Raw genomic sequence first — 22652 nt, 5'->3', positions numbered from 1 at the left:
TAAATTGAAGTGTGTTACTATCAATATACCTTTCTAATTTGGTGTCTCTAGCTTTTGAATTGCGCGTTATATTGGTTTTGGGAGACGCAGTGGGCGTGCCCATCCCATTGTTTTAATCGATCTTTCAACCAATTAGCGATTATTGATTTTGTCGATTTCTTAGCCTCCTTTGACGCAGCTACAGAAAAGTAAATGTTTCAAGTTTCAAGGATTCAGCTTTAAGAGTGTCGAAAAAAGTTTTGTTAATACGGACGGACAGACGGACATTGGACAAAACCAATATTCTCCAGATGCGTTCTTTTTTCTTTTTCCCCTCCGAGTGAAATTTTCATAATTTTTGTTACTTAGATGACCCCAATGAGTAATTTCCCCTAAAAGTATGCTATAATATTTTTGATTGATTGAACCCGGTTTTTATTTTTGAGCATAAGAGTATGCTATGAAAAATATTGCTGCGCCATTTCAGATTGGCTAAAGCCACAAATTAAACGCAGTTTCAATTTAGTTCTTTCCATTTATTATAATGTTATTTCATATGTTATGTGAATTTTTATTCATAATATTTCGTTGGGGTTTAAATGTAAATAATGTATAAATAATAATAATTAGTACATGAACACATTTCAAAAAGACAATCATCAAATACATGTTAGGTAATACGAATACAAGAAAATAAGAGTAGTAGTTTGGTCAGCTTATAAAATGAAGTTGTTTTGTTTTTTCTTCCAAAAGGAAAGGCACACACGAAAAGGCATAATTAGTGATACATATATATATATATATTTATATATAAATAGTAAAATGCATGGAATGTTGCTTGTCGAAGCGCAGCGAAGGCTTTACTTTTTTGAGACCGAAGTAAGAGCAGAGAGTATTGTCATTTATAAATTTGTGTTCAGATCGACACATATTTTCGAGTTGCGATTCTGCTTCTGACTTATCTCGAGTACTTGGAACATCTCCTTGAGAGCCTCGCTGGTGCCGGTCTTGCGGCGATGGTTGCGACGTAACGTTACGCGTCCAGATTTAAATTCGCGCACTATAGCGTCAAGACCTGAAAGGAACCGTTGTACATTCAAATCAGTCAATTGTATTATGGATTAAGATTACAATGTTAAGCTAAGCATTTAAAAGAATTCAACTAAAATGCGGTTAGTTTTTTTTTAAACCATTGCCAAAAAATGATAAGACAGCACCTACCTTTAAATGGCAACAGCAAGCACGCGACATAATCAAGGGAGCTAAGGATTTTAAATTACGAATTTTTGGGTATATGGCAAATGTATATAAATCACAACAGATAACAAAAACAACAACAACAAACAACAACAGAAGGGGTGTGAAATAAGCTCACGCATTCAACAACTGTCAGATGAACGACAAATGAAGTTGCTGATGCTGCGTATGCGACTTGTTGTGCCCCAAAAACGAAGTCAATGGAAATATACGGTCTCTCTAGGTAAAGTGTGCGGGTGTATTTGTGTGACCGTGTGTGTCTGTGTGTGTGTGTCTGTTTATAAGAAAAGCGGCGCAATAAAACACGGAAATATAAAACGCACAAATAATAATAATAAGCCATAGCATGACTACAAAAACAACAAAAACAATGTGGATTGAAGGTGATGCCTTGTCCCGGTTCTAGTCTTGGTTGGGTCTGTGGAATGCTGTGGCGGCATCGCCATTTGGTCTGTTGTTCGGTTTACTCGTAAAAATAATAAATGGCGTATGCCTTGCCTTCATCGAATTTGATACGTTACGTCGTCGGGCGTTGGGCGTTGGGTAACATAAAGCTCCGTAAGCTGCGAGTGAAACATGTAAACGTCTGCTGATGGCTGTGTTTAAAGCCGAAGCTGTCGCATAGACGACAGCCACAATAGCACCCGCCCAACGGTCCGCCCGCCCCTCGTCTGCCGTCTCTCGGGACGCTGTGTTGCCAGGGCAGTTGCCTCGGCCCAGGAAGCCAGCTAATGGCGTGCAGCTAGCTTCTAGCTTCTGGCACTCTTGGCTCTTGGCTTTACACAGCAGGACAAACTTAAATCAATTCAAGTTCTCCTCGGTGGCATAACACATATGAATGAAGTATGCGAGTTATGCTTGCTGCTTGCTTCTACTGTTATTTTTGTATCGTGCACAACCGGAAATGCTGCGGAAATGATATCCAGCACTGCTCGGTCTGTGCCTACTTCAAAGTCAATTAATTTACACTAGCGGAAATTGGTCTAAATGTGACAGCTTGTTGCTAAACGGGGGAGGGGTGGCGGTGGTGGTGTCTGAGTAGGCTCGGCTCTCTGGTCAATAATGGTCAGAACAAAAGACAAGTGGCTGACAAAAGCCAAACGCCGATTGACGGTGCCTCAAGCATATAAACATTGCCATGGCAATCTGTGGATAGATGCTGTAAACCCACACACACACACACACACACACACACACGCACACACATAAATATACACAACTACAGGTTGGCTTCGCCCGGCAAGCGACAACAATAATGTCAGAAATTTATTCGCTCAGTTCGCTTCATTTGTTTTTGGGCCGAGTGCGACGACGCGTCGCTGGCTGCTTGGCTGCCTGCATGGCTGCTGCTTGGCTGGTTGCTGTTGACGAGGACGAGCGCCAGGACACGAATGCCACAACGCTGGCTAGCTGTTGACTTGCTGCTCGCTTTGCTGCCAGCTCAAACGCTTCATGTGCTTCAAGTGACGCGCGCGCGCTTCGTTCTCAGTTCTCAGTGCCGGGTCATTTATCGCACAGCTTATATACCATACATAATAAATATACAGATACAAATACTTATACATACACATATACTTATATATCTCCATGTAAATTGGTAGCAACAGCAATAGCTGAAGCCTCGTCTTTTTAATAACTCGCGCCTCACACACAATACCCGCCTTGATTGATTTGAATGTGCGCTCGTTACGCATACGCGCCAAAAAAGAAAAAAAGTAGAAAGATGGACAACGACAACGACAACGACACGACAAAACCGGAAGCGGATGTGCTTAGTGCGACAGTGACAGTGACAGTGAGAGTGACAGTGAGAGTGACAGTGAGAGTGACAGTGTGAGTGTGAGTGCTAGTGCGAGAGGCTCTAGTAATTGAGTCAGCGCGTAAGTCAGTCAGTCAGTAGCTGTACATACATATTGCTATGCGTGTGTGTCTCTGTGTGTGTGTGTGTTTGTGTGCGAGTGTGTTGCAGCTGACAGGCGTTGTTGCATGTGGCTTAAGCTCTGATTGCATCGCTCCCGCGTGGCAGCCACTTAAGGAGTCTTATCTGGCTTTTAATCCACCTTCTCCGATTTCCACTTTCTTTTCTACTAACTGGCCCAGATTTTTGGTGCACAGACAACAGACTAAATTAAATTAAAACAAGCAACAGTAACCTAGTTAAAAGCAGATTCATTGCTATTTTACTTTCTACAAAGCAATTGCAAAATTTGTAATTTGATTAGCTTCAACTTTAAAGTACAGTGGTCGCCAGTTTAAAGAGAAGATTTTAATTATGACATATGTAACTATTTTTAAATAGAAAGATTTCTCTAGACAAATCCTTAGAAGACTGCACAAAATCGAATATTCCGAGTTGAAGGCATTAACTGAATTGTAAATGGCGATTTTAATTGCTGAATGAGTCTACATTTAAATATACAACTATATTCTGAACTCAACACGCCAGATATCTAGCTAAAATATATTTTTGTATTCAGTTTTGTGTTGCAGCCACAAGGGTAGCTGTAACTATAATTTAATCATATTTTATGGATCGATAGTTTGTATTTATAAGAATACTAAAAGTGTTTTCAACCATTTTATGTCTGCCAAAACACACACAAATACACAAACACACACACACACACACACACAGTCATATCCATCAAGATAGAAACTGCTGCATGGCTGCATTATATTTTACATAAGGAATATGCTTGAGTTTGAGTGTGTGTGTGTGTGTGTGTAGTAAAGCCCCTGCTAGTACAAACCAGTTGATTTCCTTTACATGTTAGTTACATAGTATGTATGTATGTATATATGTATATATATATATATATATATATATATATATATATATATGTACACATGTGACTTGTTATGTTGATGTTGTGGTTGAAGCGCGTCATAATGCAATACACGATTTTTTGCATAGCACAATACAATAACATATCTCTACACAATAGCAATAACTATATATATATATATATATATATATATATATTTCCTACATCAATATACAGGTGCCAATGCACAGTCTCCTACAAAATTTGACATAGTAATTGAAGTCTAAATTTGTCAATTTTATTTCTTCTCTTATCCAATAAATATATATTTTCTTAATATGTAAAACCAAAACCAAGAAAATCTGCTTTGTAAACTGGCAATAATATCACTGCTTTTTGTTTTTTTCAATTCGGGATTTTCAAACTTAATCGTTTCCTTAGTAACATTTATTAGTAAATAAATGTGTAGCTGCTGCTCAATTTGTGTGTCATGCCACATTGCTGTAAGTAAGCATTGCCAAATATTTCAGTTATCTAAAGCATCCACTTAATGTAAATGGGGCTAATCTTTAACTGAAGTTAGGGGCTGTTTGACAGCTGCCATGAGGCAATCAGAGAGCGTCGAGCATCGAGTGTGGAGCACTGAGCTCAAACTCAAATCCAAATCAATATCATACAATTGTTTCAACGCAATAAAAGCGGAAATTAAACGTCGGCGATGTCCTACAAGTGCAATAGCAATATGAACAACAACACCAGTCTACACCTATACACACACAGACACACACATAGGGACACACCTATAATATACATACACATAATCAAGTATGGCGGTTTCACATTGATTGCAAAATGTATTAAGGCGAAAAAGAAATTCAGCTACCAGCTTCCAGCCTCGCAAGCTGCCTTTCCCTTTCCCTTTCTGCTGCTGAGTCTAAAGCCGACGCTAATTAGATTTTTACTGCTGTACTACATCTCATTGCACACAGATACACACACACACAGGTGTGTGTGTGTGTACCTAGTGGAACAACAGCCAGGCTGGGCTGCGTCAAAAAGCTCGTGGCAAACTTAATTAAGAAGTTGCCGCCGTTGCAGCAGCAAGCACCAGCCAAGACAGGCATGGCATGGTAACGTGCACCGTAGCCGTGCCAGAGTGGCAACGCTTAGGTAAACAACAACAACAGCATCCACAAGCAACAGCAACAAAAAAAAGACAAAGCAACGCACAAAATCAATTATAATCGGTGAGGCAGGTGGATTGCGTGAGGCAAAAACTAACAATTCACAATTGACAATTGACAGCAACACGTAGAAGGCTGTTAAAACAAACGCTAGGAAAACAATAACAACAACAATAACAACCACAATGGTGCCAGACATCGCCCCTGTCTAAGGACTTAACGCAGTCGCCTCCAGAGGCAGATAACGCTTATGACATTTGCATAGTTGCCACTTCTCAGTTTTTGCAAAGACAACGGAAAGTTTGCGTTTTTGTTCTAAGACAACCTGAACATGCTAGCAAAAAAGAGTTTTCTACTTCGCTAAACTTAATTGCATTTTCTTTACTAGATATGTCTAAGTCACTAATTATGGCTCCTAAAGAATAGTTGTTCAAAACTATAGTTGGTAAACACAAAAAACAAAAAAATCTAGCATATTAATAAGAAATTAAATTGTGTCTTTGTCAATTTAACTACAACTATCTATTCTGGTTAGCTTAAGCTGCTTGATTGTCAAATTAACTAACAATAAAAGTTGTTTAAATGTGTGATTGACTCTTCAAATAAATAGTACTTGGCAGGACAAGGTTGAATATTGATTTTCGTTTGCTGTATCTTATTCAGATTGCAGTCTTTGCTCAAATTTGGCTGAAATTAAAGGAACTATGCAGCGAACATAAAAAATAAAAACTTAATAAAATTTCTATCTTGTTGCGAAATTCGCCAAAATTCTTAGTCAGTATATAAACATAGTTGGTATATATTATGTGTATACACAACAAAGGGCAAATTGCGCATACGTCCGGTATGGACACACACACACACACAGAATTCATACTAAAATATACACAAGCAGACAGTATTCAAAATGAATAGCGAAAGGGAGCAGCATAAAAATCGACACTTAAAATTCCGAGCACAAAATGGCTGAGGTGAAAGTGCTCCACGGTGCATGTCCTGTCCATTGTTGAGCCATTGACATTGAGTGGAATATGACACCCAAACACACACACACACACACACACACTCCTTAGACCCATATATCCGAGTCGATAAAGTAGGCCAGTGGATTATGGGGGATTGCTGATAACTGAATGACAGACATACCTGTTGCCGCCTGCGCCTGTACCTGTTGCTTGACATTATCGATAATCTTATCGCCGACGCCTTTGTGCAAATTATGCCCAGCTATATGCTGACTAAAGCTGCCAGCTCCACCGCTCTCACCATCAGCTGCACCCAAAGCCGTTGCAGCTGTATAAAGCATTTTGGCCGGCATGGGTGGCGGTGGTGGTGGCGGGGGTGGTGGCAGCAATGCTGCTGTTGTGGTCGCTGTTACATGCTGATGCTCTTCCGCTTGCTGATAGCGCACCAACTGCTCCTCGGCGAAATCGGCGCGTGTTTGCGCCAGACGCAGCTGCTCCTCGAGTATTTCCAACTTAAGTTGTAATTTTTTTAGTTCATCGTTAGTAGTTTTTGCAATAGCCGCATCCATTAGACTTTGCTACGGAAACAAGAGCAGGGTAAACGGGGCGGGGGGAGCGGAGCGGGTGTATCGAAAATTAGTCGAGCAAAAATTAGTCAAAACGCGTTCGATGCGTGTTAATACAGAGAGAGTTAGAAGATAGCTAAAAGCATAAGGCAAGCGAGTTGCGCTTACGTTTTTGATTTGTTTTGTTTGTTTTGATTGGAGTCCAGCACCAAAATGTTGGTAGGGAATAGCCCAAAACCCAGCTGGACACATTCCATGCATGTGTCATAAGATAACTTTTGTAATCATTTATTGTTAGGTGCATATATAAGTATAAGAAAAGTGCGTGCGTGGAAAGAAACTGCCTTTTTGTTGTACCATTCGTTGATGTACTCAGTTGCTTTTAAAGATACTCGAGAACGGCTTGAATATATCAAACACGCTTCGTGTTTGCTTTGAAATAGGCAGATATAAGGTAGGATAGATAAACAGAGAGATACATAGTAGATAGATAAACCTTCACCAAATACAATGTAGCTAAAATTGCATAGCTCTCCGCTCACCATTTCCACAATGCGCTCGTTGTGCTCGCGAGTCTGATGCTGCACCTGCTCCTTGATCTCCTCGAACTCGGCCTGCGTCTGCAGTGCTGTGGGCGAAGGCGATGCTTGGGGCTGTCCATCGGGTAGGTCGCGTGTCTTCGCAGTGAGTTCATCATTGCGCTGCTTCAATCTAATTAGGGCGGCCTCCATTCTGCAATGTATACAATTTATATGAGTTATTGTTAATGTGCTTTAATTTTATTTGTAAAACAAAATGAAATAAGCAAAAGCAAAATTACAACTACGATTCGAATTCAAAGAAACATTGCCAGGAAATATATTGTATTATTATTTTATATACATCCATAGGAACTTTGCTCCAAAACAGCCCATTTAAAATGAGCATACTCCTATATAATAGCATATATAGAAAATGGTCTTACTTCTGACTGGTCTCCACGCTCTCCTTCATGTTGTCGGTCAACAGTTTGGCCACTTTGGTCAAGTTGCCATTCTCGGTGCGCAGTGTTTCGTTCTCCTCCTCAAGCAGATGTTGCTATGTGGAACAAATGAAGCGTAAGCTTAAATTGCCTTCTGGATACTAAGCTCTACTTACATGCTCCACTAGTTCGGCTATTTTCTCGTTGGCTTCATACAGCTGTAGTTCGACGGCATTGGTGGCATGCTTCAGCGCTAGAAACTCAGTGACCAGACGTTCCACTAGGGCGTTGGTAATGGGCACATCCAGATTGCCGCCGACATCAATGAGGCTGTCAAGATCGTTGCCGCCAGTGGCGATATCGCCGCTGTCTGTGCTGTCATGTTGTAAGATCTTGAGCAGATTGCGTTTCAGCTCAACGGAGTCAATTAGTGTGGTTGCGACAGCGCTGCCACCACTTGAGTTCTCCAGCTGCTTTTCGCGCATGTGTTCCAGTTCGCTGGTGAGACTGCAAAAGGGAGCGAATACTTCAGTTCGTTTCGATAAGATTAAACAACTTACAACATACTTGTGTATTTGATCGACCTTCATTTTGTGAAGCTTGTCGAGCGCATTGCGTTCGTTAAGTGTTTTATTGAACTTGACAGTGAGATCCTTGATGTCTGACTCAAATTTGCTCTGCTGCTGTTGCAGTAATTCCTGCTGAGCGCACAGCTTCTCGTGCTGCGCCTGTTGCTCCTCCTGCGTCGTCTTATCTACATGTGGCAAAAGTGGTTTTAGGCCATGTAAATTATAGTCTATTACATCGTAACTTACGCGATTCAATCTCCAGCTTGAGCGCTTTGTTCTCCTCTTTAAGAGCAATATTGTCCTCTAGCAGCGTAAACATATCATGTTCCGGATCCTGTTCATTGTAGTCCGGCTCACTCACTCGACTCCGACTGCGTGTTTTGGCCTCTTGCGTCCGAAACTTGGCCACCGGAATGCGTCCACGTCGCTCCATGTTGTTGTCGTCCTATCGCTCTAAATGAAGTGGAAAGAGAAGATTATGGATAAGATCAGTTTCTAGGCAAATTATTCCAAACTGAGCAGCTTACGTTTGTGCGTGCCTTAAGCCTTAAAGCATTATCCTAAACCTCTTATGCTATATGCGATATGAATCTTAAGTACTGCCATCACCATGAATTGCTTAGCTGTGTGTGCGTGTATGTGAGATTAAATGTGGATGCATTGGAATGTTGTGTGTGTGAATGTGTGTGCTGTATGTGTGTATTAGTTGAGTGTTGTCCTTTTGGCTGCTGCCCACAGTGAAACAACGTCTTGCAGTTGTATTTTTTCTTGTTCTTTTTTCTTTTTTATTATTTGAATTTTATTATTATTTGCTGTTTATAATTTCATTCATTTGTTAGACCGCCCCTCTAATCAGCTTCTTCTAGTCTTATGCGCCTTTTTTTTAAATGTGTTTTGCCTTTGTTTAAATGTGGTTTAATTGTGATTTGAAATTTCATTCAATATTTTTAAGTTGTTAGATATTAATTGGGTTTTTCGTTAATGTTTTGTTTCCATGCTAAAAATGCTCACAGATTTGATTGGTTTGTTGTTTATCGATTTGTTTTAATTTATTCCAGAATTTGACTACACATTTGAAATGCTCTCAAAGAATGCTAGAAGTTTTCAGAATATCCTTAGCTTGGCTTTATACTATATGCTTTTCAGTGCAGAAGCGCTTTCACAATTCCTAAACTAATATTTTGTTGTTTACATTTTTATTTTTTTGCTAAATAATTTATTCTTATTTTTATTTATTTTTTGTTTTTTTTTTTTTTTGCATTTTGCCGCAAACCATTTTCATTATTTTTTCTTCGTTTCCACTTTCAGTGTAAAAATAAAAAACGAAAATTATAGCTAATAAAATTAAAAATGTGAAAATCTTTTACTATTGAAATATTAATTTTTGAAATTAATTTCTTTTCCTTGTGTACTCTTATAAAAATAACTAATTCAAGGCGGCTTAGAGCTCTTGGTTTTGCTTTTCATTGTTTTTCTTTTTTGTTTCCTTTTTTTTTTGTTGTTTTTGTTTTGTTTTTTTTTTTTAGGTTTATGGTTGCTGTAAATTTATAAATATAGTTTTCAATTTGGTTTAAATTGCTATAATGTTTTGTTTTAAATTAAAGTTGATGTATTTTTTCCTTTCATTTTACAGCTAATTTTGTTTTGTTTTGCTTTGTTTTTAAACTTGTATCTTTGGATTATTTTTGTCATGCACTGTGTACTAAATACATACATACTTTACATGTCTTTTCTTGCTATAATTTACATTGTTTAAAGTATAACATATATATTGAAGTAAATATATAATTTTGTATTCACGTAGTATTAATTTGAGTCTAAGCCTCACGACAATTTCAAATAGTCATAGATTCTTTATAAGGAAATAAACGTATGCTTTCGGTTTGAGCCTTTTGCATGGAAATCACATAAACCAAATATCGTAATAAGTTGATTTTATATTGAGTAAATATAATATGAGAAAAAGTCAAATAATGGAAATTAAGAAATCTTTGTACTTAAAGGTAAAGAATATAGTTAATTGTTAAGAATAAACAAAGAGAATGCTAAACTATGCCGATAGACTAGCGGGTTTATTGACTTGTATTATACTTTGAAGAACAATTAATTAAATGAAATACTGGAGGTTGTGAATAAAAATAAAATTAATAGCTTCTCTATATATATATGTGTGTTATATATATATATATATTATATATATATGTGTATATATGTACCCTGACTTATATTTTAAGTTATGTTTGTGTTTGATTTTCGAGAATACTTTTTGACGCCGAGATTCTGTTTTTCTTTTTTTCATTTTCAACTTATTAATTGTTGCCTTTGTATTTTGTTTATTGCAGAAGTTTATTTGTTGTTTGTCGTTTGCTTATCTGGTGTTTTTACACTCTCATGTTAAATGGACAAATCAATTGATATTTGAAAACGAATTCTGTTTGTAGGATGTATGTGGTATCGTGTGTAGAGGGTATACACGACCGCGCTTGGTGTGTGAATAAAATGCCGAATGCCGCTGTTACAATTGTCGTATACATAATATATGTGATTTTGTTTGATTTTTATTTCATTTTTTGTTTGCCGGTGATTTTCTTCGTTGTTGTTGTTTTTGGCTGTTGCTGTTGATCCTTTATATTTTGGTTTGGTGTGCGCCGAACTCAGATTTTCTCGATAAACGCACGCAATTTATCCTTCAGCAGTCGGGGATAGACGGGGCCAGATGGCCCGATCTCCTGCTTCAGCCACTTTTGAAATGAGTCCCGCGAAATGACCTCGCTGTCGTACAGCACACTCCAAATGCTGCAGATGGTCTCCGCCATGGCCAACTCACCGCTGTCGCACTCTAGCGTATACTGTCTGTGTATCGAGTCGAGTGACTCCTCGATGCAAGCGATCTCGTGCGCCTCCAGCATATCGATGCACAGGCGGAGCAGTGGGGTGCACTGGCTCTTGAAGTTCTCGACGTTTAGCTGCAGCTGCTTCTTGTTGTTGTTGTTCTTGTTAGTCTTATGGTTGTTTTTAGTCTTAGTCGATGGTTTATTGGTGATCACAGTCAGTGCGAAATCACAGCAAAGGAATTTGGTAAGTTGGCGCACAAATGGCACATTTATGTGCACATTGGTATTGATGTAGTCAATTGCGGTATCGCTGGACAGCCGCAGCAGATAGCTGATGCGCTCCACATGCTCCGCCGGGGTGCGAGTGACCTTCGGTCGCTGCACACCCGAAGTTGTCGGTGTGCTGTTTGGCTCCAAAAATTGAAAGCTATTCGACTGTAAAAAGTCGCGATACTTGCGAGCATCGCTCCAGAACAGCTGGCCTCGATCCAGCTTGTTGTCTATGTGCCACAGCTTGTGTGTGAAGCTGGCGCCAAACTCTTGCACAAAATAGTTGACAAAGGCGCGAACGAAACGCTCGGTGAACTGGGCATCCTCCAACCAGCGACTTTGCCACACATCATTGAAGTCCAGACAGCCCTCATGCAGTATGGGACCGAGAAACTCAAAGACATATGTCCAACCGTTGGGCACATCGACCAGCAGATCGGGAAAATCCTCGCCAAAGCGTCCGTATGCCTGGGCAAAGATGACCCGGCCAAAAGCCTGATGACGCATCAAAAACGAAAATACATTGGCGCATGCCAAACGCTGTTGTCGCTTGACTTCCGCCCTATGCACATACTCCATGAGAACGTAATATATAATTGATTCCACAGTCTGGGGTCTATTGGTATTGGAGTTGCGCCAAATGGTCAGCACTTCATTTTGCCAGTCTCGTGTACTCAACACCTCCTCGACGAGCTTCGTGAGCAGTGTCTGACACCGTTTGCCATCGAAGTCGTTGATTTCTACCACTTTGTTCGCCGTCGCCTCTACGTTATTATTTCTGTTGGCAACGGAAGACGCTGCTGATGCAACTGCTGCTGCTGTTGGCGCTGTTGACGATGCTTGTTGTTGCTGCTGCTGCTGATACGGCGGATTTGTAAAGGAGTTCGTCGTCGTTGGCACCGTACGCTTGGCCAAGGTGATTTGTGTCGCTGCTGGCAGTGCAGCACTCACCGGACGATTGCTCGGCCACTGATACAGTGACGAGTTGCCCAGCTTGGCGGTCGTTGTGTCCTCGGCGCCGCCGCTACTGAAGCGTAGTTTATTCACATCTATGCTCAAGGATTGGTTCTCCTGATGCTGCGACTTATTCGACTTTTGCATAAAGTAATTTCCGCTGCTCTCGTGGCCAAGATGATGTTGCTTCTGCTGTTGATACTGCGAAATCGATGACTGTTGCTGCTGCTGCTGGGCCTGTTGCTGTGGCAGTTGCCCACTGCGGACGCCGCCGCTGCCGCTACTGTGCTGTTGCTGCTGCTGCGATTGCTGCTGTGCCTTGGGCTCATCCAGCTGTTTGTGACGTTGCTGACGATTGGCAGCGGCTGACTGCGCCGTCACCGGCTGATCCCAGTTCCGTGAGCGCAAATCGAGTACATCCTGCATCATGAATCGCACACGGCTGCTAATCTTGATGTTATGCTGATGCTGGCGATGCGATGTATGGCTTGCATTGAAACGTGAGCGTTGCACAATATCCTGGATGCGGCGAAAGATCTTTTCGATGCGCACCCCGCTTTGGTACTGCTCCGGTTGGCCCGCCTCCAGCAGATGACCGACAGTGGTCAGCAATTTACACATATACTCCAGTTTCTCCTCGCAGCCATGCTCCAGCAACGACTCGACGCAATGCAGCACTCGATCGCTGGTCAGCGATTGCAGTTTGAATAGCTCACCAATGAAGCGCACAGTGCCCCAGGCGCGACGTCTGAACTGATATTCCAGGTCCTCCATTTCAGCGCGCAGTTCGGCCTTCTTGGCCGGATCGGTGCACGCATTGATCCGCTCCTGGGTAGGCTGCAGTTTCTTCGCCTTGGCATTCGCATCATTCACATTCGATTCGAACTCGTGCTGAATCCGAGTTATCAGCGAGCTGGTGAACAGCGATTTGTTCTCTGCCTTGATCTCGTGGAATAGCACCTTGCAGAAGCGCGCATAAGTCGGCGCAAAGTTTGGCTCACTGATGGTCTTCTCAAATATGAGCAGCATAACCTGTTTAGCATAACAAAAAAAACGGAATTAGCAAAAAGACAAGGATAGAGAGTTGCTGCTATCTTCGCACACATTCAAGGGTCTGTGTGATCCGCGTGCTTTTTTTGCACACATTCATAACCCATTAGTCTACTAGAAAGTGTGCGTACCTGTACACGCATCCTCATAAAAGGCCGGGTTTTTCATTTACCTGTTGATTGTACTTACATTTGTCATTTTGGCCTGGGTGTCCATCTTGATGCTGGACATCTCTTTGAGCAGCACCTCAAAGTTGTCCGGCGTCAGCTTGTTGAGTATGCCACGGACTTTCTTTAGCACCACTTCCATGTCATCGTCGGGATCGATTTCCGTTGTGCTGAACGAGGACATGCGGCGCATCGCCTCCGGCTGCCAGGCATTCTTGCATTCTGACAGCTTAATCTCCTCCTTGAGCGATAGCTGCACACGTATGATGTCCATGTGGCGCCGATTGGAGCTACCCATGCCGCCGCCGCCGGGCCCGGAATTGTTGGCACTCGTTATGCCGCCGCTCATCGACGCCTGGTGACCATCATGATGTTTCTTGTTCTGGTTATGGCCATGGCCGCGTCCACGCTTCCCCGAACCATAGTCCATTGATTCGTGCGTGTGCTGAAATTGCTGACCATACTGGTTGTGGCCATGATGGTGCTGCTGTTGCTGCTGCTGCACCTGTTGCGACTGTCGCGAGACGAACAGTTGCGAGATGCAATCTCCCTTCTGGCAGGGGACCAACGGCGGCTTCCTGGAAATGCTCAGCTTCGATAGCTCGCGCAGCTCCTCCAGGTTGTACCTTATGAATTTGCTGGCACTACGGCTTCTAGTCAATGTGCCAGTTATCGCTTTGCTGCCTCCCATCACGTTTGTATTGGATACGGCTGATTTAACCGACTGATGCCCAGCAGATCCAGAGACCTTCTTGTTCGCCAGCTCAATCTTGTGTGTACTATCTCCTGGGGCACAACAGTCCACATTGTCCTCGGATAATGTGGTCTGTGAGATTTTCACCAGATCAGATGCTGGCTGTGAGCTCGACCAGGTGGAGCTGCATATAAAACTGGAATTATCTGGCGTCGCTTCCTCAATGAAGTCACCAAATTTCAGTTCGCTCAAATTGGCCTCATTGGGGAGTTTGTTGATTTGAATTTGATGAACGTTAAGTTCGGCGGCGTCCGTTTTGCTTTTCGTGGACTTTTCGGCAACGTCAGCGATACTCATCAAGTCCTCATCCTCACATATGGAGCTGCTGCTATTGAGGAATTCAAGCTGTGGCTCCGCCGCTTGGCTAGGTGCATTGGCGTTCGTCACATCCTTTTGCAGAAACTTGGCCACAATATCCTTGTTGGCCACATGCTTGTCGACATCCACCGCCTGGGCGACCATATCTATATCACACGAATCTTTATCCCTTTGCTGGCCATCTGAAAAACGATGTAAATTCAAAAAGGATTTAGTCACATAACGCATGCAGCAGAACTGTGTATGTTGTACACTTACATCTGAGTTGGTCACTGGCAGCCGTCGCATCGATCGCATCGGGTTCGTTGCTGCTTGCCAGCGGCTTCTGCAATTCTTTGGGTTGCTTGTCTCTTAGGCTAAAACTTAAGCTAGAATTATTACTAGTTGCACTAAGCATATCAGTCGTCGTGGGCGCCGCTTTGTCCGCCAGCGTTGCGGATGCGACAGCGGCTGTCGTTTTAGTTGTGGTCACATACGTGATGATGGTCTCAGCGCCACTTGCACTATTGTTATTGTTGTTGTTGCTGTTGCTCTTTGAGCTGGTTGTGGCGCTGCTGTTGCTACTATTATTATTGTTATTGTTGGTCACATTACTGACAGCTGCTGCTGTAGTTGCTGTCGTGGTTGTAGCGGTGTTGCCAGCCGCTTTCTGTTTCTTCTTTTCTTGCTCCTTGCGCTTCTGCGTCTTGCGTTGATTCTTCCTGCTGGGCGGCACAGCCGCTGCAGGCATAACTGCACTTGCAACAGCCACTTGCTGAGGTGTGCTCGTGCCAGATCCTGTACCCGGGCCTGTACCTGAGCCTGAGCCTGGACTTGCTGCTGTGGGTTTGACGCGTCCAGTTTGCTGCTTTGTCGATTGAATCTGTGGCAAATTTTGCTGATGCGTTGGCGTCGATGCAGCCGACGACGAACTCGAACCCAGCTCATATTTTACTTGCTGAGGTTGTGACAGCTGTTGCTGCTGAGGCTGCGACTGTTGTTGCTGCTGACGCTGGGCTACCTGACTCTGTTGTACCGTGATTTTTGGCTTTGGCACCTTTAGGGGACTCGCTGGGCCCGCATCAGTTGCCAAGCGAGCGCTTATCGCTGTTGTTGTTGTTGGCGTAGGCAGAAGCGGTTTCTGTTGTTGCTGTGGCGCTGATATCGTCGCCTGTTTGATGCCAGCTAGAATGCAACGAGTCTTGCTGCTGCAACTAGTGGCTGCCTCGGCAACAGCATTTGCTATCGAAATGGGCGTGGCGGTGCCTATAATAAAGTTATCATGATTAAATACAACAATAGTTGAAAGGAAATAAATGTGCACAACACTAACTTTGCTTGTTGGCCGACTTGGGACGCTGTTTCTTGCTCGTCGGCGACTCAGTGAACAGCACTGGCCCATCTGTGTTGCTGCAACTTGTGGGCGGCAACTCATCGTTATTGGCCTCCTTGTCAACAACACAAGGTAACTCGGCTGTATTCTCCGAGGAATTGTCCACTACAATTTATTGAGATAAGAAGATAACTTTTTATAATTGCAATTTACCTTAATCTAACGAAATGAATATACAATTAAGGCAAATCTTTAAAATATAGATTTGGGGGAAACAGCCCTTGGTTTAAATGGGATTATCCATAAGTAAATCACATAACTAATGACTCATATTTATAGTAAATTTAAAATATGTATGCCCTAGCAAAACAGATCAAAAGATAAGCCTATTCATCATGTTAAACTTACCGTCATTGCACTGCCAAAAGCTGAGATGCTCATCTGGATTGCCCGAGTTGGCGAGTATGTCCTTGACAATGACACTGACTTTGTCCTCGTCGGTTAATGGAGTCGCAAATGCAGCTGCAGATGCATCGACTGCTTGACTGTCGTCCACCGCCTGCGAAGCTTTCTCCGTTTGCATTTGATGATCGACCATGTTGCCGGCTAGTATTAGAGCAGTGAGTGAGCTTGCATCCGGATCGGCAGCCAATTGGTAGCGCGGCAGGCTGCACTCGCTGCCCGTGCTCGACGTGAGCGTGCAGTTCGAGTCCTTGTTAATGAACACCGAAGAATTGGGATCGAGGACATTCTCTTTGGTGTCCGGATGTATAATGGGTATGGCATGGGTAGGACGACGACGCTCCTTCAACTTCTCACAGCCACCAGCCAGCTGCTGCAGTGCAGTCAACGACGTGCTCGAATAGGCGCCAGCAACGCCACCTGGCACCGTCGCTCCCACGGCTGTGGCACTGGTGCTCTGCAAGTGCGACGCATACGTGTGCAAACCCGTCGGCGCAGTCGGCGGCGCTGCAGTCATACTGGCGGCCGCTATCAAGGGCGCCGTCGTCAGGCTCTGCGGCGGCACAATGGGTATGCTGGGACAATATGCCGGGGGCATGTGATACGCTGGTGTTCCATTCAGGGGCGAGTTGCGCGACGCAGGTCGCTGGGGGGCCGTTGCTGTCGGCACCGCATAGGCGGGAAAGTAGCTCGGCTGCTGTTGGGGCGGCGTTGAACGCTGCCCGGCTCCGCGCATGCTGCCACGATGGCCGCCATTGCCAGTGCCGCCGCCTGGCGTCGATTTGCTTTTGTTGGCATTGCTATTGTTGTTGTTGCTGCTGTTATTTAGTGGCGGCGGCGTGTGATAGTAGGCAATGGGCTGTGCTAGTGCCGGACTTGGTGCGGGACTGACGCCAATTCCATGCTGCTGCTGGGCAGATGCCATCTGTTGTTGCTGCTGTTTTTGGTGCTGCTGCGCCGTTGCATAGAAGCCGGCGGCAGCTGGTGTTGCCACAGCGGCATTCGGTGCAAATGCCACTGGCTGCGCGTTAATTAGCTGTCCGGGATGATTGAAGGGCAAATACGTGGCCGAAATGTAGGCGGTGCCGGGCCCACCAGCATTGCCGGTGGGCGGCGCGATCAGGCCAGCTGATTGCGAGAAATGCGGCAGCGTCGAGCTGCCCATGGCATGAACCAAACTGGCACTGCTGCTGCTGCTGCCATTAGCATGACCATGTCCATGACCATGACTGTGACTGTGATGATGCTGCTTATGGCCATGTCCAGCATGTCCCAGCGAGCTGTTGCTGGCGGCGCCGCTCAATTGAAGAGCGGCACCACCTGTGCTACCATTGCTGCTACTGCTGGACGAGTGTTGGCCGTGATTAGCGTATGCCAATTGCGGCGGCGGCTGATAGAAGATGATTGGCTGCTGTTGCAGATGATGTTGCTGCTGTTGCTGTTGCAGATGATGTTGCTGTTGCAGCTGTTGCTGGTGGTGCTGCTGTTGCAGCTGTTGCTGATGCTGCTGGTGCTGTTGCTGCAGTTGCAATTGCAACTGTTGCTGTTGGGGTAGGGGGTGGTGCTGGTGCGGATTGTGATGGAGACTGCCGAGATTGGAGATGCTGCTCGGCTGCGGCACAAATACCGCGTGCGGTGGCGGCGGCTGCTGCTGTTGCTGCTGATCCTGCTGCTGCTGAAGCAGATGAGAGATGTGCGGCGGCTGTTGCTGTTGCGGCTGTTGCTGCTGCTGCTGTTGGGGCGGCTGCTGTTGCTGGCTTGTTGCTTGATGATGGTGGTGCGGATGTGGGTGCGCGTGTGGCGTCTGATGGTGCTGGGACTGGCGGTTGTGGTTCTGCTGGTGTGTTGACTGTGGCTTTTTTCCCTTCCCACCCCCTCCCGTTGACATGAACATAGGAGGACCTTCGTAGGATCTAAATACGCGAGCGCGCACACACACCCACACACACACACGCACATACCGTAAGTAAGGAATAAAAAAAAGTGGGAGAGAGACAGAGAGCATTTTGTGGAGGCGGGGCCACAAATATCGTTGGCGTCGTGGTGGAACAGAACGAAATGTACAAAAATTTCATTGTTAGTAAGATGAAAATGGGGAAAATGAAACGCATTAAAGTAGAAGCCATGGGTCATTGAATGCGGTGAATGATCGTGCGAGAATTAGCAAAGTAGCGCATGCAAATTATTAAGGCGTTAATAACTTAAAACTCTAAGCAGCTAAATACATTTCAACACTTGCCAATTGACCAACTCACTTAACTAAGAACTTCAGAAATTACTCGAAAATTGGAACGCAGCTGCTTTAGGGAATTCGAAATTAATAATTTATTCATATTTATTGACCAATTTGAAGGTGTTTTCAAAAATTATATTCCCGTTATTAAAATGAAGGATTCATTCTTCATTTTCAGAAAAATAATTAATATTATAAATATATGCATATTTGCAAATATTTAAGTAAGCGTTCCAACTATCGAGAGATCACTGCTACACTCATTTGTATAGGTTAAACAAAGACCAAGTGACACAACTACATATATCAAAAAATATTGCAGCTCAATTTATAAATTACTTTTATTTATTTAAGCACAGGCGAATCAGATGTCTGTGAATATTTGAAAAAGAAAACGAGTAGCAGCAATCAATTCCACTTTAGTGAATTTCCAATGAAATCGAAATTAGAAACAATGCAATATGCATTTGTATAATCTCTATGCTCTAAGCTTTCCGAGAGGAAAGTGAGCAGTGGGTTTTCGACTCTCTCTCTCGCTTTTGCATTTAATTGAGCTCATGAATTGGAATGATGTCACGTATGGGGCGTGTGAATACGTACACCGAGACACAACTGTTGAGGATGGCTCACTTACTTATCGCCAGTTTTTATCAAAAATAGCACACACCATACAAGTGAAAAAAAAAAAAATAATAAATACGAATACTTGTCGCGAGTACAAAAGAATATAAAAACTGCTCGGATGACACACAACAACAGGTGGCGCTCTTAGTCAGCAAGAGCCGCTTTCTGTGTGTGGGCGGAACAAGTAGAGAAGCAGAGAGTCGAGAAAAGAAGAAGCTGCCACATTCTCTCGGCCCACATTCACAGTGTAGGCTCATCTTCTTCTTCACAGAGAGTTTGGGGGCCCAGCAACTGGCACAAGTGGCTTCTTTTTTCGTTTTTGTGGAATGTAGGGGAAAAACCAGTTTTCAATATTTCTTTTCTTTTCTGTTTTTTTTTTTTTGATTAAAACATTTTCACTGCATGCCAGCAGACGGCTGAGCAAAAAGAAAAAAGCGAAACGAAAACACGTTTGAGAAAATTTTCGCACTTGCTTGTTTGTAAACAAAACCAGTTGTGGTCTCTTCTCTCGCCTTGCCTGTCTTTGTGTGTGGGTTCTGTTCAAAAATCGAGATGGTTTTTTGCTGTTGTTGTCAAATGGCCGCTTGTAGATTTCACAATAATAAAAACAAAAAAGAAATAAAAAATGCAGGCAGCAGTTGGAAAAGCGATAGCGCATGTGAAAAGTATTATTAAAAGCACAATATTCTATTTGAACTGGTGTTTATACAAAGGGAAAGAATGTGGGGGGAGGAGGATAAACTTACCGCTGCCTGCGCTTTTTTTGTTCCGCACTCCCGCTTGCGTTTAAGTTGATGATGTTGTTGTTGTTGTTGTATCTGATGTGTACTCTTTTTTATATTTTTTTCGTCGTTGTTGCTGTTGCTTTTGCTATTGTTGTTGCTGCTGCTGATTTTGTTGTTGCTGTTGTTGTTGCCCCACGACGAGGGCACAAAACAAAGCGACGCGCGTCTCTTTCCTCCTCTCAACTTGACTGAATACAATAATAGCTGAGCTTGAACTTGTCGTAACACGCAAACTCAAATTGATAACAGAATAATCTTACTGATTGATGATTTCTTCGCAGCTCTTTTGTTTATAATAAATTTGCAAGTTGCCGAAATGCAATTGGTCAATTGGCAAAAAATAATGATTGCGATGCGGTTGTTCTCTTTTCTTTTCCTATTTTCCTTTTCGATTTCTTCTTCTTTTGCAGCCGCGTATTTTGGTTTTGGTAAATTGTAAATTTCTCGCATGTATAATTAACGAATGCAAATGTTAACGCACATCGACATTAAATTAGACGAAAGACGAAAACGCACATATATACGTTCAAAATATTGGGTATATTTAAGTACTGCTAAAATTTCACGGTAATTTTCTCTATAATTAAAAGAAACAAAATAACGTTTGCTTTAATTTTGCATTTACGAATTTGGTCAATTCCAGGAATGGCTGGGCAAAGCTTGCTATATTGTTCTCGACTGAATTTTGTCTGTTTCCTTTTTTTTATATATATATTTTTTTTGTTTTCTTCTCTCTCTCTCTGCCGTCGCCGAGGCGTTGCTTCTTGTTTCTTTTTTTGTGTGTGTTTGTTGCCGCTGCTACTCGGCGGCTGTCGTCTGTCTGTCGGTCGGTTGGTTGGTCTGTGTTTGTGGTACTTACTCGCCGCCCAAAGCAAAAGCTGCTTACACACTGGCACACATCATAAAATGAGGAAACGAAAAAAATGGGGTTCCACGTGGGAACACGCTTATTGAGTACTCGCGGTGTGTCTTTACATTAGTTCATTGTTTGTTTTTCGCGTTTGTTTACAGTTTTGTTTAATCTGTATATATTCCTATTACAAAAAATTTTGTAAATGTATAAACGCTGCAGAAACACGTCCGCTCTTGACAACTTCACTAACAGAATGTTATCGACTAAGTCGATTAACGTTCGTCTAACATATGTTTCTGTCACCCAAAAGCTAACACTTTGTCAATCTGTTGTTAACAGTGAACAGTTTATTCACCACACATTAAATGCCGTTGCATGTTTAAAAAATGTAATAAAAAACCTTTAAATAATAGTTTAATTATAATAAGTTTTTTTCTAAAGCCAAATTCGTATAAGTCAACAAATATAGCTCACATTTAAAAACTGACAGTTGGCTCAGAGTGGTTTACAGGTCCGTAACAGAGCAGAGTTGTAATCGAAAAAATTGGTTAATATACAGGAATGATTGGTATCTATTTATTTAATAAATATATTCTCTTATATATTTATTTTCTATAAATAAATTTGAGAGTAATTTGTTAGTTCACTAACAGAATCTAATGTCCTTATAAGTACATGCAAACAAATCGATATTTTCACAATATACCTGCTGTTATTTAGCACACGGTCACATAGTTTTGTTAAATGCGGACTTTGCGCAGGTCCTAAGTGCACGATGAAAGCTAACTGCTGTAGCACGCCAAACACCTTTAGCTTGCATGTCGTTCGATAGGTGGCGCCAAAAATTCTTTAATGCTATTTGTTGCAAATCGAGCAATTACAGACATTTTATTTTAATTTGAATTTAAGCATTAACAGTATTAAAAAGGGGCATGTACTTCAAATATTTGTTCGCCATGAGTTAAGCTGGTATATAAAATTACAGACATTTACAACATACAAAATGCAGTTTGTAGATATGTTTATGGTTTATGGTTTAGTTTATTATTTGCATTGAGCGCACATGCGCTCTGCAGTTATTGCTTCCATTTGCCAAGCATTTGATGAGCACCCTGTATGGCCTTGATGCTGGAAAGCTTGCACTGTTTACGCGCCCAAATCTTGGGAAAGTTGTAGTAAAAAGTTGTTTTTCTCCCCATTTTTGCCGGATATGCGGCTGCTGTCAGAAGCGCCATTGCTCTGCTTTGCTCTAACCCCCATTTTGTATATGTGTGTGAGTATGTATGTTGAATGTACAATGTGTATACATACACACACACACACACATACATGCATGCATATATACACAAACATGCAGGAAGACATATTTACGTACTTTAGTCTGTTTCTTTGCATTTCTGGCCTTCTCGTCTCGTTGTAGATAATTTTTCTCAGTTTTATTTTTATTTTAATCTGTCAACGTTATGTTTCCTCATTTGAATGATAAACTAAGTTAATTTTATTATTTAAAAAATCAGAATAAAAATTTCAAATCAATACCCGAAAAACTAAAGTCAAAAACATGAACACTTGTAATTCTTTTTCATTGAGTTCATTTATATTTGAAAGATTCTAGAGTTTTGTCCTATTGACTTCTCTTTTTCGTCCGCATGTCTCATGTATAAATAAATAGATATTTTGTTGCACGTTTGACTTTGGGTCTTAACAATCAACAAAAATGCACAAAATAACAACAACAACAACAATATATGTCAGGTAAAAAGCTTATTTTTAGACCAATGGCAGGACAA

General features: G+C 42.4%; 2 protein-coding genes across 5 annotated transcripts; both read right to left on the bottom strand.

Annotated features, from left to right (window-relative positions):
* Positions 1-566: 566 nt before the first annotated feature.
* LOC6567597 (shootin-1) lies at positions 567-21117 on the bottom strand. 4 transcript variants are annotated; one of them, XM_032740217.2, is made up of 9 exons: positions 20869-21117; positions 19971-20586; positions 8493-8699; positions 8245-8431; positions 7854-8184; positions 7681-7793; positions 7259-7448; positions 6332-6728; positions 567-1054 (listed from the first exon to the last, which is right to left on the bottom strand). In XM_032740217.2, exons 3-9 carry the CDS (start codon positions 8677-8679, stop codon positions 882-884), a joined length of 1578 nt encoding a protein of 525 aa, XP_032596108.2. In that variant the 5' UTR covers positions 8680-8699; positions 19971-20586; positions 20869-21117; the 3' UTR covers positions 567-881. The 4 variants fall into 4 exon arrangements, 3 of the variants coding, with proteins under 3 accessions (XP_032596108.2, XP_001994258.2, XP_032596109.2); XR_004365397.2 differs by lacking the exon at positions 6332-6728 and adding an exon at positions 6885-7148 and having other exon boundaries at positions 1037-1054; XM_001994222.3 differs by lacking the exons at positions 19971-20586; positions 20869-21117 and adding an exon at positions 8774-8907.
* Positions 10901-22122, bottom strand: LOC6567423. Its single transcript, XM_043215214.1, has 7 exons — positions 22013-22122; positions 16314-17821; positions 15906-16070; positions 14852-15838; positions 13544-14775; positions 12302-13336; positions 10901-12058 (listed from the first exon to the last, which is right to left on the bottom strand). The coding sequence occupies exons 1-7, from the start codon at positions 22120-22122 to the stop codon at positions 10901-10903; spliced, it is 6195 nt and encodes a 2064-aa protein (XP_043071149.1).
* Positions 22123-22652: the final 530 nt, after the last annotated feature.

Source organism: Drosophila grimshawi, unplaced genomic scaffold (genome assembly GCF_018153295.1).
Source record: "Drosophila grimshawi isolate 15287-2541.00 unplaced genomic scaffold, ASM1815329v1 contig_311, whole genome shotgun sequence".
NCBI lineage: Eukaryota > Metazoa > Arthropoda > Insecta > Diptera > Drosophilidae > Drosophila > Drosophila grimshawi.
This window is presented reverse-complemented; position numbering and strand designations above follow the sequence as displayed.